The sequence below is a fragment of the Anopheles cruzii genome, chromosome 3, assembly GCF_943734635.1.
Source record: "Anopheles cruzii chromosome 3, idAnoCruzAS_RS32_06, whole genome shotgun sequence".
In the NCBI taxonomy this organism is placed as follows: Eukaryota; Metazoa; Arthropoda; class Insecta; order Diptera; family Culicidae; genus Anopheles; species Anopheles cruzii.
In genome coordinates this window covers 26,136,809-26,150,163 of record NC_069145.1, presented here as the reverse complement: position 1 = coordinate 26,150,163, position 13,355 = coordinate 26,136,809, and the positions used below count along the sequence as shown (strand labels likewise).

The window sequence follows — 13,355 nt, the reverse complement described above, 5'->3', positions numbered from 1 at the left end:
TGTGACGATAATGAGTGTTCGGCAGGCATCTTTATCGGGTTCGAGTTATGTGTGTGACAACATTGATCCTTTGATTTATTCCTACACTGCATATGCTTCGGTCGGTAAAGTAGACCGAAAGTCTCCGCTTCCGATCGTGTCGACCCCGCAGGCAGCCGGCGGTCGTCCAGTACGCTAATACTAACGTTTCCCAAGTCAAATGTAGAGCAATCACAGAGATTAGTTTAAGTAATACGTTCGCGGCGAAGCCGGCGTTGTGTAGGCCCGGCCGGTGTCGTTGAAATCCTCACTCACTCCGCCACTGTTGGTTCGGTTTCGTCGCATTGCATTGCTGCAGTTTGTCGGAATTCATCGGAATCGGTAGCGCTGCCTGCTCTGATCAGCTGTATTTCGCCTTAAGGCGTGCTCGGCTCCCCGGAGCAACCCCAGCCTAGTCGTGCCGACTCCAACAGGATTCAGGCCCATTTTTGGCCCCCAATTACCGAGAGCTGGAACTAAGAATATCATTGGGTTTTCCGATTAAGCGGGGTCTAGACACCATATGCTCGGTATCGAGAGAGAGTGCATCGCCGATAGAAAGCATCCCGCATCCTGCACCGCCGTGGGTCAAGGAGCAGCCCACCCTAAATGGTCCACACGTGCACCTTTTCGGCCACCACGCACCAGGACGCACGCTCGTAGTACGAGGATACGATGTGCAGGCTCGTGACGTGATGGTTGATCAGCGCGTCCAGCTCACCCTCGCGGAACACGTGGTAGTACCGGTGGTGTGTGGCGGAACCGCCGACCGACGGACTGTCCAGCGAAGCCGTGCTGGTCGAGTGGGCCCACGAGTCGACGCTGGTGTGCGATTCGAACGACGGGACCGAAGACTTTTTCGTCGCCGACAGGGGCTTCCGTTCACACGGCGCCGATGGACCACTTCCGGGCGGCACGACGATCGTCGTGCCGGTCAGGCACGGACCACCACCGAGCGGGCGGGCGTTATGCCTCTCGCTCGTATCCTTCGCGCTACAGCTACTGCTTCCGCTGCTGCTGCCGAGTTGATAGTCGCCGCCGGTCAGGTGTCCGTGCACCCCGAGTTGGGCTCCGGCGAAGCCGAGCACCTTGCTGCGTCGCCCCTTGTGCCCGTCTAGGACGGTGCTGGCCGTACCGTTACCGAACCCGGACGTCAGGCTCGGACGTTGGTCGTCCGCGTTGAACGGCCCACCGTTCGGCGGATGCTCCTCGGAGCTGTCCTCGTCCTGTATCAGCAGCGCGGTGTCGTTCGACAGTTCCGGATCGTCTTCGTCCACCTCCGGGATGATGACGAAGTCGTCCACAATTTTGCCACCGAGGCTTTTGCCGCACTTCCCGCTCGGTACCACCCCTTTCGCAATCGGGCCGGTCCCACTAGTGGATGACGTGGCCGGCTGCGTCGTTCCGTCACTCGCCGCACCGAATCGCCGATCGTCAAACTCGTCAAGTTCCTCCTCCTCGTCGTCGTCGTCACCCTCTTCCTGTATGATCGGGGCCATGGACGAGCTGTAGCTGGGACCGAGCGAGTCGTTGCTGCCACCGAACTGACCGCTCAAGCTGGAGCTACTGCCCGAGCCCAGATTGCTGAGGTTCGCCAGCATCAGGCGCCGTTCGCGCAGTTCCGCCCGCAGCTGGCTCAGATCGCGCAGATCACCGTTCAGCTTCTTCAGGTAGGGGTCCATCATCAGCGCCTGGGACTCGCCTGCTGGTGGCCGCCCCGAATCCGTCCCGAACACGTCGTCGTTGTCGTCGTCGAAGCTTTCGTTCCGCCGCTTTTCATTCTCCAGCTCCTTCAGGAGCTGGGCGCTCAGCTTTTCGGCAAAGTCGACCAGATGTTGCCGCGAGGGTGACAGCGTTTCTCCGGTATGGGCCGGCCCCAGGTCGACCAGCGTCGTCGAGGAGGTTTTATCGAGCAGACCGTTGAACCGCGTAGGCTTCCCGTCGATACCGTCGCGCGCCGGCATCACCATGTCAACGACGTCTTCCAGTTTGTGCGCCACCACGGCGGCCGCTTCGACTAGCGGCGGAATCAGGGAACCGGTAGCCACCGTCACCGGGTCCGGTGGTCCGGTTGGGTCCCGGTGGAAGGCTGCGGCAGGCTGTGGCGAGAGGGTAGGCCGCAGTGCACTGATCACACTGTCTATCGAGTCCGGCGATGACGGTTCGCTCGAGTCACTGTCCAGATCGTCCGTTTCCGGGTTAAACAGCTCGAGCGATAGTAGCTTTGGCACGGGCACCGGAACCGTGGAACTGGTGCCGGCCGCCGCCGACGTTTGCCGGCGCAATATCGGGTAGTTGCCGCTGCGCCGAAACTTCGGTATCGGCGGCAGGTCCTTGATCTGCTGGCGTGTGATCTTCTGCGGTGCGGACGACTTTTGCGGTGAACTGTGCGATCTACCGTCCGACGTGCTTTTGCCTGCCCGGCCCGGTGCGGGAGCTGATGTGTTGGTCTGGGTCACCGCGCTGCTGTCAGCACACGCTAACGTGGTGGCTGCGGTAGTGGTTGTTACGATCGGAGCAAATGCTTCACGATCCGGGTCGCTGGTTGGTTCTTTCGGGTGCGTCAGTTGCTGCTGCTGCTGCTGCTGCTCCAGCTGCCACGGTAGGACGGCCGTCTCTTCGAACGTGAACCTTTGATCGCAGTCTGGCGCGTTGCCGCCACTTTCGCCACTGCCGTACCCTCCGTTCGGTGTCGCCCCGGGGCCAGGCTTCGTTCGTGGTGGTGCCGGCGAATGCGCTGGCGTCGGGCACGGCATCACTAGGGGAGACGTTGGCACTGATGTGGAAGGCATGCGACTCATTGCTCCTGCTCCTGCTGCTCCTACCGCTCCCGGGCTGTACAGATCGGGCACGCACATGGACGGGCCGCCGCTACACGCTCCGGTTCCATTGGGTCCACCACCGACGACACTACACACTCCGTTCGGTGGCACTTGCTGCTGCTGTTGATGTGGTTGTGATGGTTGCTGTTGCTGGGGTTGCTGTTGGTCTGGCTTAGGAATATAGATCACAGATGCAAAACTGTCCTCCGACTCAATACTGGTATCACTTTGCAGACTGCTATCTTTGGAGGAATCTGTTTCGAACGTAGACAGAGAGAGAGAGAAGAACGGAGAGCAAGATTAGTACAAGTCTGGTCTGGTCAGCCGCTTTCGCTACCGGCTACGGTCTAATAGAGGCAAGCGGAAGGTGGTTATTTTGAATAAAATATTAGTATAGGTGAATAGGCATAAGGTGCGTAAGGTTTGGTGGTTTTGATGGCCGGGTCTCGGAACGTGATCGAGCGATGGTGATGGTGCGAGATCGGTGGGAATGGAATGGCAAGGTACACAATGAGTGCCGGCGACGCTTCGATGACCGCTTCGGATGAGTAGCTTCGAGCAGATCGGTGCAGAAACAGGGAGGGAAGATGTAGAGACAAATGAACCCTAACGAACGGTCCGATAATCTAGATGAGGTCGTCCCTGTATGATGACTATCAAATGGAAGGTTGACATGTGACATTCCGAACATGAACCGAATGCAATGCAATGCTCTAGTTACACCCAGTGTCCAGGCACTGGCACGTGATGAGAAACTACTACAACTACTGGCGGAACGGGCGGAAGCGACTCTACACACAAAGCTCTATACACCAACACGCACAACAACAAACAGCCACGCCAACGTCTACCAGCCATACAGAGGGTTGCAGGGATCTAACAACTTTGCAGCGGCGGCAATGTTTGCTTTTTTGTTTGCTATTTTGCTAGTTTTTGTTTTTGCACAAGATAACCAATGCTCGTCCTGGCCTTCCTCGTCGGCGGGACCGCGGGCCGGTCCGGCGCATCCAGTAACGCTCGTCCCGGCCGTTCGACTACACGACATCTGATCGCCGATCTGTCCGCACACAATCGCCGTCGCGTCTCAGTCGCGCTTAGCTACTAGTCAGACTTACAGTTTACAAAGTGGGTTGGCTCAGGTTTTTTTTCGGGGTTGGGAAAATGGGAAACAAAACAAAGCTAAAAACACAGCTACACGACCACTACGGAAAAGAATTGTACGGTTTGGTAGGTACCCGCAAAACGTTGCCGTTTAATGAAAGTAGAACGAAAACTGTCTGCAGGAAAGAAACAGATGAGCATTACCAATAGCAGCGCGAGAGAGAAAGAGAGAAAGAGAGAGAGAGAGAGAGAGAGAAAGAGAAAGAAAGGGATGGAATGTCATGGTCGGTTCAAACAGTAGATAAGGAGAGAGAAAAGAGAGACAGACAGAGTGAGAGAGAGAGAGAAAGTAAAAGAAAAAGAGAGTGTCAAAGAGAGGAAAAAGAAAACGAGAACCGGAAGCCGGAACCCGGAAGACCCAAACAAAAAACTGTAGAAACCGTAGTCAGTGATTGTGATGGAGTGATCGTGGCCAGAGTGAGTTTCGTGATGGTGACAAGATTTAATTTGTGATCGTGATTAGTGTGAAACGGTGTGTGAGAAACAACATGGCTTGCTAATGAGTGAAGATCATTCCCACGCAAATCAACAATCAAACCGAACTCGTTGGACTCCGTTGTGGCCCCCTCTTACACTCACACCCATTCGTTTAACATTAACAAATCTTGAAAAATCAGACGAAAAGAAAACATGGATCTGCCGAGAACGGGGCAGGTGTTACGGCTTTACCCAAGCAATAGAGTCAAACGAACGAACGAACGAACGAACGATAAAGTGGGAAACAATTGAACGAGGAGCGACAAACAAAGGAGGACAACTGTTTGGAGGCCACACAACTTTACAGGGGATGCGTTGGGTGATCTAGTGACCGACGGCTACACTGCACTGCTGGTGTAAACGAATGTCCTGTGGTGGGTTTTTGTGGTAAAGGTGAGCAAAAGAGAGTTCTAGCAACCGTGGTGTTGGTGAGATGCTGGGTGGTGAGTAACAGTGTTTTTTTAGTTAGGTAGTGGTGAGTTTAGTGACGGTGGCTGTGGTGGATAGTAACATTAAATAGTAAAACAGTCAAAATTTCGATGCATCCTTGGGCAGGGTTTGCCAAGAACGGCGACCATACGCGGGAATACAGAAACGGAACAAGAATTTAAATCGTAATTTTTGTGATTAGAACAGGGGTGGAAAAATAGAACGGAGAGAGAGAGAGAGAGATCAGATAGACAGAAGGAGAGAAAGATAGAGAGAGAGAGAGAGAGAAAAGGGGAGCCCGATCGGCCGGTGGCCGTGGACTGCAGCAACTTACCGGAACCACTTTCACGCGAGTGACGCCGCGGCTTGGACGCGTCGTCCTGGCTGCTGCCCATCCCCGCCGCCAGGAGCTTATCGTGCCCGTGGGTGGCAGAGCCGGCGCCGCTGCCGCCACCGCCGCTGCAGCCGCCGCCGCCACTGCCGCCTGTACCGTCGGCACCGTTACCACCGGGGCCACTACCGCTGGCCGAGTTGTTCCGGGACAACCGATACCCGGACGAGCAGCCCGCGAACCGGCAGCTTCCGACGTGACCGGAGCTCCCCGAGTACTCTGGGTGGGCACAGCAGGTGGGCCCACAACAGCCGCTGGGATCGTAGCAGTACGCCGGTCGCCCGCCAGGGGGCCCTCCTTGCGTGTTGTGCGGATAGCTGGGCGCGAGATGGTGCTGCTGGTGGTGGTGGTGGTGCTGATGATGGTAGTGGTGACCGGGGTGATGATGGTGATGGTGGCCACCGGGCGTGCCGGGGCTGGGGCTGGGATGGTAGGCGGCCGGGCTGGCCGCCTTAATGTTCTGTATGATCTTGACAAACCCGTTCTTCGTCACCCGCTCCAGGCTGCCGGTGGAGGTTTTCAGCTTCGTCGCGAAGCCCTCCTTGATCACCTGCAGGCGCTTGGTGAAGAGCGACCGGCACAGAAACGTCTCGTTCAGCGAGATCTGCTTCTGGATGCGCTTCCGGACGCGGTCCTTCTCGCGCAGCCGGCTCTCCGCCATCAGCTCCTCGTTGAGCGAGCTCTGCTTGCGCAGGAGCTGGGCGCGCGACTCGTTGCGCAGCAACGCGTGCTCCCGGTAGCCGGCCTGGGACGCTTCGGAAAACTTATAGTCTACGTCGTCGCACAGCGACTGTTTCTGTTTCACTAGCTTCGGCCGGCGGGACACGCCGGCGGGCGGCTCAGTGGCGGGGGCCGCCTTCGACTCGGGCATTTGAGCACCTAAACTTGGTACACTTGAACGTGATCTAACTATGGTTTTGGCTGGTGGATTTAGTATACTACCTAGGCTCCGGCTCTTGAGGCCAGCGGACAGTGGCGGCTCCGTCGGCAGGTCGTCGAAGTCCTCCAGCCGCCGGAGCTCGATCGGCAGATCGCGGGCGTCCTCGTAGTCCAGGCTGCTGTCGTGCTTGGTTTCCCGCGAGCTCCACGACTCCATGAACCACGGGCTTCGCTTGCTCCCCGCCAGCTTCTGCAAATGGGCCAACCAGTCGTGGATTGAGTGTGCCAGGGTCTTTACCCGTGCCGGGTCCTTCCGACCTACCTGTATCGCGCGACGCACGAAACTGTAGCACGTTTCACCGGGCGACGAGGACGAAAGGCTGGAGCTGTCGCCGTCCCCGGCCGATCGGCTCGAGTTAGTCGAGTCCTCCGTGTACGCGTGGTACGGCGGCAGAAAGTCGTCGTCGTCCTCCTCGTCCGAGGCGCCGGCCGCCCTCGAGCGGGGCGGCTGCCACGGCACCAGCACATCCTGCGACTCGAACCGCCGGTGCCGCTGCTCCAGCGCCCACACCGTGATGATGACGCGGCCCCCTATCCGCAGGATGCGCGCCAGCTCACGGATCGCGCCGACCCGCCGCTCGGCCGTGGCGAAATGGTGGACCACCGCCAGCGACAGGACCGCGTCGAACGACTCGTCCCGGAACGGCAGGTCCAGGTTATCACATATAGCTACCTGAAGGGGAGACAGGGAAAGAGAGCGTAAGGAATCGTGTGGACTGGGTGGCCAGCGCGTGACACTCACTTCGCCATCCTTGCCGTGGGCCACCTGCGTCAGCCGGTAGCACCGGTCGACGCCGATCGTGTAGATCAGCGGGTTCAGGCCGGACAGGTAGCGGCCGTTGCCGCAGCCCACGTCGCAGACCAGCGAGCCCGGCTCGAGCCCGGTCAGGAACTGGGCCACCCTCGGGCGGATCTGCCCGTTCGGTTCCTCGCAGTTCTCGTAGACATCGTGCACGTACGCCCGCTCCAGCGCCGCCGATCGGCCGCTGACATCCGTCCGGCTGCCGCTACGGTCCGTCATCGAGCGGGTCTCTGTCGTTTCCTCTGCTGTTGGGCGAGAAAAAGTCGAACGCCGAGCATTAGTCCATGGACGAGCGGCTTAGAGGCAGTTTTTTTCCGTTGAAACAGGTAAGACCCAGACTCCAGGATCTAAATAGCCTCGAAATGTGATTGGCCGTCGCCCGAAAACAGGTCACAGGTCAATCGGAACTCAACTACGGTGACAGACTTCCGGCGAAAGAGAAAACAGACGTCAGGTACGTCATTTGTATAAATAAAATTACTTGAGCCAACAAGTCCGGTTCGGGAACACGCAGCCGAACGGGGAGCAACTGGAAGTTGCACCGCTCCCCGGCCCGGTCCACGAGAGAGAGAGAGCTAACAACATAAATAATCAGCAGGAATTTAATTTGGAATAATTTGATCACTCCGCACGGCTTCCGGACGGGGACGGTGACGGAGCGGAGCGATTTCATCATTTCACCAAAATGGAATTCATTCACGGAACCGGCACGGCACCCGGGCAAACTGCGTCTCCGATTGGCTGCGGAGTCTAGGTTCGCGAAGGGCCAGTCGAAATAAGACGCAGCACGACCGACCAACGATTCCAGCAACTCCGCTCCGGTGTGGATCCAATTTCCACGGACCGACGAGGACGTGATTGGTACGAGAGCGAGTGCATCCCTAAATACACCGCCCGGACCACCAGGGACAAAAAAACATGGCGTCCATCGGCACAGAAAAATCCGAGAAATCCCTCGGCGCACGCTTCGGCACCGGCCCCGGCATAAAAATCGTCCTTAAATCCCCCGAGCAGAGCTGCGATGCGATGGAAATAGCTAGGGCCATTATCAGCATCTTATCTTCCTTTTCAACTCCCCGGCCCGGAAGCACAGGAAATTTCCGTTCCCGTCCGGGTCCGTGGTCCGCCCTCGCCAGCAAGTTTTGGGTGGCAAAAGTTTCACGTCCCCGGGCTCCTAATGATGATCCCTCTCGGCTCGGTGGGCTGCTCGGGAGGAATCTTTCAACAAAATGTCGCCACCAAATGGTGACACTTAATCCAGACAGCCGGAGCGGGCCGATGTGGATCAAGTTCTTGGCGTGGCGTTCTGGACGCGTTGTAAGTTGTAACGCCTCCATCTCCATCCCACCACCCGGTGGATTCTTCAGGTCCCGGGGCCCCGCTGTTTGACTAATTGATTTTTTGTTATCCCTCCAGATCGGGAGCTCCAGATCTCCCGAGGGGCTTACGCAAGCCACCCCGTGGGCCAGGCATGCTGCTGGACGAAACGTCCGTGTGGCTGGCCGCAGTGACGCGACCCCACGTAACCACACGAGTTGACCTTGCCGTACCACCAACGGGTGGGAGGTTTTGATTAATGTCGGTCAGAGAGTGCAGCGGTCGTTCTTGAACCCGCGGCCGTCAAGGTGGCGCTCAAGGCACCGCAGGGGTGCAAGTGACTAAATCACGGTTCCTCGAAGCCTGCACGGAACCCGTCGCTGACGGAGCCGAGCCGGGCCGGTAGCAACCAATCATCGATAAGGATTTCGGGGCGAACTGCGCCCCCCGTCGGGGTCGGGACGGGACACGAAACGTGAGTTGGGTCAGGTCGGGTCGGTGCGCCCGCGGGGAAGACTGCATCGAAAAAGGGCTTTTATGCACGCTAACGCCTCGCTTGCATGGCGCCTCGCTACACGAAGGACACGCCACCGGCACCGTCGCGCAGAACCGGAAGTGGGCTCCGGGTCCAGGGATATGGCCCACACTTTTTTCTGCCTTCGAAAAGACTTTCTAGGGAGGTCTTTCGTTTCTGGGAGTCCCTTCCGTTCCCGGGCTGTGGTCAAATTTAGGCACAATCTGGTGCATTTGGTCGATAAATTTTCCGAAACTCCACGTGCCGCTTGAAGACACGGAACGGGGCGCATGTTCCTTTCGGCCTCGCCTTCTGGCGTGTGTGTGTGGTTGGTTGTGGTCTGGAGGCCAGCGCTATAATAAGAGTTCGCCGGCGGAAGACGACGGAACGAATTTACCGCAACGACTGTGCACTGTACTCTGACTGTGGTGGCCGCCGGTCCTTGCCTTGAAGTCCTTGCCCAGCGCAAAGTTGGCCACAGCGAGGGGGGATTTGTAATTTTGCGGAAAGAACAATGTTTGCTGCAGTTTAATTAGCCCCCTCACCGCGTTGCCGTTCCGGTGCCGGTGAAGCGGGAAGAGGCTTCGGGTTCGGAGCCAGCAAACGGGGCCAGCTCAAAATAAATCGCACCAATTCGCAAGTTGAGGAACCAATCAATCAATCGTTCTCCGGCTCGTTGGCCTGTGTCGTTACAGCAGTTGGCCACCACATCGTCTGTCTATGTGTGTCCTGGTGCAACCCATTTATGATCCATTTTCTCGGTCGTTACCGAACGAGGACCCAGGTCGGTTACCGTTGTGGTGGACTACGGTGCGGTGCTCATTTGTTCTGTGTTTCGTTGAGCCCAACTTAGTTCGCCGGCTTCACTAGTCAAGCCAAGTTCCGCCGCCTTCGAAGAGATTTGCGCCAAAGAGATCAATCCCCCGCCGGCGGCCAGCGGCGAGCGCAACACCACATTTTACCCACCGACTACGTTAACGACTTGTTAATTGTATTCGCTCGTTTTTGGTCTCCGAGCGATGGCAAATTAATTCCGAACTGACCACCGAACCATCGTAGCAGCATCGTCGTCCTCTCGGCTCGGGCGGGGTGGACTATTAAAATAAAACCGACTATGAATAGTGATTGGCTTTGCGGGGATGAATATTAATTTGGCGCTGCCCGGGAAAGCTGCCTTCCCGCGAGCGTGCCGTGCCTTGCCGGTGAAGGTGGGGTGGAGAATGAATAAAGATGAATCGCTGAGCCCTGAAAGGTTGGTCCTAGGCCGAGAGAGAAGGTCCCGCTTTGAGACCTTACACTGTAATGGACTGCTGTTCCGGATGAGGAGAGGATCCCAAGGAATACTTCCGCCTCCCCGGTGTCCGGCTGTTCGTTGGGCGGTCCGTAAAGAGCGTTTAGGCAAAATTAGCCAACAAATTGAAGCCACACGGCGATGATGCATGAATTGTTGATAAATGAATGGTTTCCCGTGTGTGGCCAAAAACGCGTTTATTGTGCGTCTTATGGAAGGTATAAGATCCCTTACAGTTTTACCTTTCCCGTAATGCTCCAAAAGGGTGCTTCTCTTTGGTGGTTTCCAATAAATGTTTCTAAATAAAATAATGCTTGCTTTTAGCGGGCAATGGGCGAACGAGTTCGAACATTTCTCGTTTCTCCTTACTACCTCCTATTCTTTTGCAGAATCAAACCGCTTGAATGGTTGGAGGAAAAGTATCAAATAGCAATAAGGATGACATAAAAGGAAACAAAGACCGAGTAATGTGCTCGTTACGTTCAAATTACTTAAGAAATTGAACCGATTGATGAAACTGAAATATTAACCAAAAAGCAACATTAAATCGAACAAAGGCAAAGACAATATTAAATCGATTTTCGCGACATCTATTGGTATTCAATCAACCTAATGATTTGGCTTTGACGGCAACTTTATTCAGGTGTCTTGTAAGAAAATCGGTGGCTTAGCGGTGGCTAGTGTACAATTGCTGGCATTCTAAAGTATCAGTGGCCGGTTAGTACTTTGAACAATAATTGCCTAAAACACTCTAGTTTGGTGTTGAACTTTTTTCCCAAATAGATGCGCAAGGTTTCTATTTACGTACTTCCGCATATCGGTTGCTCTTTTAAAATGATATTTACTCAATAAAGTTTGGCGAATACATGTCTTTAAAAACTCTGGAAACCCCGTTTTAGAATGGTTTATAACATAAAAACATATGAAAAAGGTCCAATAAACAGCTAAAGAAGAAACGATATAATTATTGTTTTGTTTAAACAAATCACCACGTATTCTCGGATTCTCAAAAGATTCTGCGAAAACATTCGCCTTCCGCGGACGAGAAATTGAGCATAGTTTCACAATGCCAAAACGTCGGTCCCCTCTGCCTTGAAACTGTTGACTGTTCACGCTTCTTCAAGACCAGCGGCCAAAGTTCCAACAAATTGTTCCAATAAAAGCCTCAGCACCCGGTGTTTGGCGCAGAAAAGGTTGATACCGGTCGGCCGTTACGCGGTGGCAATCATTAATTGAAAAAGGGTATCTGTCAACCGACAACCCATCGACGCCGGTTCAGCTGACAGCGACCCGCTAGGTAGGCGTCAAGACTGTCAACGGTTCCCGGGCAAAGGTTACCCGATGGCGTCGTCAGCTAATTGTAGCATTTGCGTCCTACTTATCTCATCGGAAACCGTTTGCGGAAACGGCTTACGGCGCAGAACTCCGCAGAAAAAAGTGTTCGACACCATCCGGGCAAAGGTCATTCGCGGCCGGTCCGTTTCGGTGGCCCTTCCGGTGGCGTTGGCCCGCCATTCCGGAACGCCTTCGGAAGCGGAATGCTCTCGGTTGAGTCGCTTACTCGTCGACACCATAAAGCTGCCCACCGACGCTGGTTACCAATGGCCTCGTTAGCTCGGAATAAAGCCCGGCGTACAGTGGGCTCCGGACAGTGCGGTCGCCCGTGGGCTGCCAATGGGTTTCTCCGGAGCATCTTCATTTGCTTCCACGGGACACGGTTTCGCCCCACGTTACAAGGTGGTCCGGCATGGGCGAAGACGGAGCATAGATTGGTATTAAGAAAATGGCAGTGGCATCAGTTGCCGGGCGGCGGTTTTGCGCGCGTGGCCCCGAACGATGGTGTGAAAACAGCGCACCCTACCACCACCCGGCCAGGCTAATCACCGGAAATCGTATCGCCTGCCCGCTGTCTCTTTCTCGTGCCAATCGTTTAAACTCTTGCCCAGCATGAGAAGGTCCTGACTCGAGAGAGAGAGAGTAAAAAAAAAGTCGAAACAACCCAAAGTCTAGCATAAAATAAATAAATAGAAACCGAGTTGAGTACCCGCCACCCCATCGCTGCGGAACGGACTAGACACGGTTCTGGTCTGGCTGGAGCCAACCATCAGCAGTCAGGTCAGGCGGCGGCGGCAGACATATCGATATGCTCCATCCGACCGATCGCTGGCGCCTTCGAAGGCTGCTGTCAGACTGCCAGACGTTCCTCGACGGCCAGACTCCGACGTAGTGGGCTGTCTTTCGTGTGCCAATGCGCTGCGTTGGCCATCGTCAACTGTCCGCCACTGATTTGTGGTAGATGGAGAACGAAACGCCGGAGGCCCTTGCGTCATCGGCGGCTGGCCACTGGAAACCCCATAACGGCCACCAGACGCCACGCCACGTGCTGCCTTCCACCGGAGTGCGGAAGCGCCCGAAATGATCGGTTAATAAGTGACTCCAATCAGCCATTACATTAACCAGCGCCCTGCTGGTTCCCGGGTTTCTGTTTCGATGCCGTGCCGTCCGATTTTATTGGTGGCCCATAAAACGCCCGAAGATCGGAGGACACTCGGACTCGGGCTCCTCGAGTTAATGGGCGCCGGAACCGGCCCCCGTCTCACTGCTATAATTGCTGCGGAATCAATTTATTTATCACACCCTCGGCGGACTCGGTTTTCCCGGTCGATTTGACACAGGAAAGGGTAGTTGCCGCGACCGGTGGAACCCTGACCCTTTCTGCGGCACACTCTGGACGTAATGAAAGGATTTTATTGCGCCCCGGGCTCCCGGGGTCTCGGGGTGGGAATTAAACAAATCGACGTCGGCGCGATAATCGCGCAGAACGCATGCTTTTCAATTTGGCAAATGAGCACCGGATCGATCTGTCCGACTTACCCTCATAGCTGGGGCCTCGCAGTTTCGTCTTCGCTAGCGGGAAGCTGGAGGGTGCGATCGAAGAGGCGGACGACGTTAGGGTGCCCATCAGCTTCCGGGTCCAGCGCCGGTCCGGTGGTCCAGCGGGTCAGCGGCGAGCAAAGAGGCGAGTCGTTCGTTCAACGGCCCAACGGGCTGTGTTATGGCTGTTGTTTTCGGTCTTTCTCTCTCAGAGCCACCACCCGGTTCCCATCCGGCCCCCGGATTCCGCTGCCCCGATCGTCGGTTGGTCGGGTGGTCACTTGCCTACCTTCCGGGGATACTTCCGGAATTGTAGGAAA

The 13,355-nt window shown here is 56.0% G+C and overlaps 1 protein-coding gene across 1 annotated transcript; it reads right to left on the bottom strand.

Annotated features, from left to right (window-relative positions):
- Positions 1-623: 623 nt before the first annotated feature.
- LOC128273598 (uncharacterized) lies at positions 624-13,123 on the bottom strand. Its single transcript, XM_053011602.1, has 6 exons — positions 13,036-13,123; positions 6,980-7,281; positions 6,500-6,910; positions 5,242-6,427; positions 4,076-4,117; positions 624-3,094 (listed from the first exon to the last, which is right to left on the bottom strand). The coding sequence occupies exons 1-6, from the start codon at positions 13,121-13,123 to the stop codon at positions 624-626; spliced, it is 4,500 nt and encodes a 1,499-aa protein (XP_052867562.1).
- Positions 13,124-13,355: the final 232 nt, after the last annotated feature.

Coding starts and splice junctions, on each gene's coding strand:
- LOC128273598 (XM_053011602.1), bottom strand. CDS start 13,123: ATGGGCACCCTAACGTCGTCCGCCTCTTCGATCGCACCCTCCAGCTTC. Junction 6,911..6,979: donor CCCACGGCAAGGATGGCGAA/GTGAGTGTCACG, acceptor TCTCCCCTTCAG/GTAGCTATATGTGATAACCT. Junction 4,118..5,241: donor CTCGCGTGAAAGTGGTTCCG/GTAAGTTGCTGC, acceptor TCTTTCCTGCAG/ACAGTTTTCGTTCTACTTTC.